Source organism: Mizuhopecten yessoensis, unplaced genomic scaffold, assembly GCF_002113885.1.
Source record: "Mizuhopecten yessoensis strain PY_sf001 unplaced genomic scaffold, ASM211388v2 scaffold2605, whole genome shotgun sequence".
In the NCBI taxonomy this organism is placed as follows: Eukaryota; Metazoa; Mollusca; class Bivalvia; order Pectinida; family Pectinidae; genus Mizuhopecten; species Mizuhopecten yessoensis.
In genome coordinates this window covers 95,400-98,118 of record NW_018404629.1, presented here as the reverse complement: position 1 = coordinate 98,118, position 2,719 = coordinate 95,400, and the positions used below count along the sequence as shown (strand labels likewise).

General features: G+C 41.6%; 1 protein-coding gene across 1 annotated transcript in view; it reads right to left on the bottom strand.

Moving 5' to 3' along the window:
- LOC110446180 overlaps positions 1 to 2,719 on the bottom strand; it is a gene marked incomplete at its 3' end in the record, with an annotated part of 20,269 nt that overhangs the window by 5,787 nt on the left and 11,763 nt on the right. The window contains exons 4-5 of the mRNA XM_021491202.1: positions 2,030 to 2,160; positions 1,437 to 1,539 (exon numbers count right to left, since the gene is read on the bottom strand). Of these exons, the coding sequence (XP_021346877.1) occupies positions 1,437 to 1,539; positions 2,030 to 2,160 (234 nt within the window). The remainder of the gene's footprint in view (positions 1 to 1,436; positions 1,540 to 2,029; positions 2,161 to 2,719) is intronic.

The window sequence follows — 2,719 nt, the reverse complement described above, 5'->3', positions numbered from 1 at the left end:
GGGGGACTTGCTAAGAAAGGACAGGCTGGGAGGGAGACTTGCTAAGAGATAATTAAATTAACTTGGTAGGTGGGTTGGTTTAGTTTAGTATTGTTTAACGTCCTATCAACAGCTATGGTCATTTAAGGATGGCCTCCCCTGAGTGCAAGATGCATGTGTGTAGTGTATGCGTGCGTGTTTTGGGAGGCTACGATATGTTCGTGTTTGTCTCCTTGTGATAGCGCGGAACTGATGCTGACTTTAAAGTGCTACCTCACTGAAACATACTGCCAAAGACACCCAGCAGGACACCCCACTCGGTCACATTATACTGACAATGGGCAAACCAGTCATCCTACTCTTGGGAATCTGGAATTGCTAAGAAAGGACTGTCTGGGAGGGGGACTTGCTAGGATAGACCAAGCTAGGAGAGGGACTGCTATGAGGTAACTAGCTTCAATGGGGACATGCTATAAAATACTGGCTAGGGGAGGCAAGGCTAGGATCTAACTGGTTAGTTAAGAACTGGCTAAGAAGGAGACTTGCTAGGAGAGAACTAGAATGAGAATGAGAGAATGAATTATTTGGAGTTTGAGAAAAGAATGAAAAGGAAAGAGAGAATGAAGGGAAAGAGGCCTCCTGCGTGAGGTTATATTATGTAAGAGGGATGAACCCTCCTGGCATCCCTCCCAAAATATGCTAAAAATTAAAACAAGAATTCTAAAGGAATGGATGAGTCGCCTGCGCAGGCAACTCTAATGAGATTATGAAGATGGGGTCTATTGATATGAACAGTCTGTAATTGCTTCCACATAATGTGAAAAAAAGCCATTTAGTGCTTTTAGTGAAACTGTACTTATCACACGGAAACAGTTTTTCTATTTATAGTAATGGCGACATTGACCTTTGACCTAAGGACATGAAAAGCAATCCCAAGCAAGCACTATTGGTAAGAAAGCACTGTATGAAGTCTGAGTTTGATCAACCCAAAGAAACCCCAGTTATTGCACGGAAACATATTTTCTATTTATAGCAATGGTGACCTTGACCTTTGATCTTTGCACTTGAAAATCAATCCCAAACTATCACTTTTAATAAGGAAGCACTCTATGAAGATTGAGTTCAATGAACCCTAAGGAATTCAAGTTGTTGCTCGGAAACAGATTTTCTATTATAGTAATGGCGACCTTGACCTTTGATCTTCGGACCTGAAAATCAATCCCAAGTAAGCACTTTTAGTAAGAAAGCACTGTATGCAGTTTGAGTTCAATGAACCCAAGGAAACTCAAGTAATCGCACAGAAACTTTGTTGTCGGACGACGCACCCGACGCCGTCAACAAAGTAATACCTATATGTCACCACGCGTTGTAGGCGACACAAAAAGGAGATAACTAGATGGGAGGGGTCTTGCTAAAGGAATGTGATATACTGTGATTACATGGAGTGTGATGTTTACCTTGAGTGTGTTGAGCAGTGTCTGCTTCTCTATATGTAGTCCCATCATATCAAATCCCTCGTAAGCCTGGTAGGCTACCCGTGTATTATACAACTCTTCAAACCTGTCAATCAAAATCAAAGGATGTTTACTGACACAAATAGGTTCTGCAGAAATAAGTTAATCAGGCTTGAACCGAATCAGAGGATTTGTTGATGCTACATTTAAGGTTTGAAATGCATCTTTTTAACATTTATGAGGGTATGCAACACATTTCCGTTCAAACATATTCCATGATGGAGAATATGTTTGAACAGAGCTGTGTCAGACCTTATATTTACGTTCTATTACAACCACGTTTATTATTTGAAATTCAGAAAAAATAGTTTATTTTCAGGTAAAAAAAAGCACCATCATGAAAACAATATTAATTGAACAGCCTTTTTCAGGTGAAAGATGGGGGGGGTCAGAGGTCATGGAATGGTACATGTTGTACTGTTAATTACTACACACTTGCTTTAATTGAATCATGCAATCGTTTTGAGTTGGTACTGTTATCTGGAGGCTCTGCAACACAAATGTAAATATATAATAATATTGTTTGTTACACTTACGAAATAGCTCGGTGGTCAAGGAGGGATACAGCCTTGCGAATGGCATTCATGTTCCACTCTGCCGTGTGGAGGTTCTGGGTTCGGTGAACAGCTCGCTCCAAAAGTCGATTATCCAGCATTTTATAGACTTCCTGCAAATGCAAACGACACAGATCTGGTTAAATTACATCATCAAGAAACACCCTAGATACTTAGAACATCTCTATGACACTCAGAGGTCTGAAGAACATCTCTATGACACTCAGCGGTCTGAGGAACGTCTCTATGGCACTCAGAGGTCTGAGGAACATCTCTATGGCACTCAGAGGTCTGAAGAACATCTCTATGGCACTCAGAGGTCTGAGGAACATCTCTATGGCACTCAGAGGTCTGAGGAACATCTCTATGACACTCAGAGGTCTGAAGAACATCTCTATGACACTCAGAGGTCTGAGGAAAATCTCTATGGCACTCAGAGGTCTCAAGAACATCTCTATGACACTCAGCAGTCTGAGGAACATCTCTATGACACTCAGAGGTCTGGGGAACCTCTCTATGGCACTCAGAGATCTCAAGAACATCTCTACGACACTCAGCGGTCTGAGGAAACTCAGCGGTCTAAGGAACATCTCTATGACACTCAGCGTTCTGAAGAACATCTCTATAACACTCAGAGGTCTGAAGAACATCTCTATGACACTCAGAGGTCTC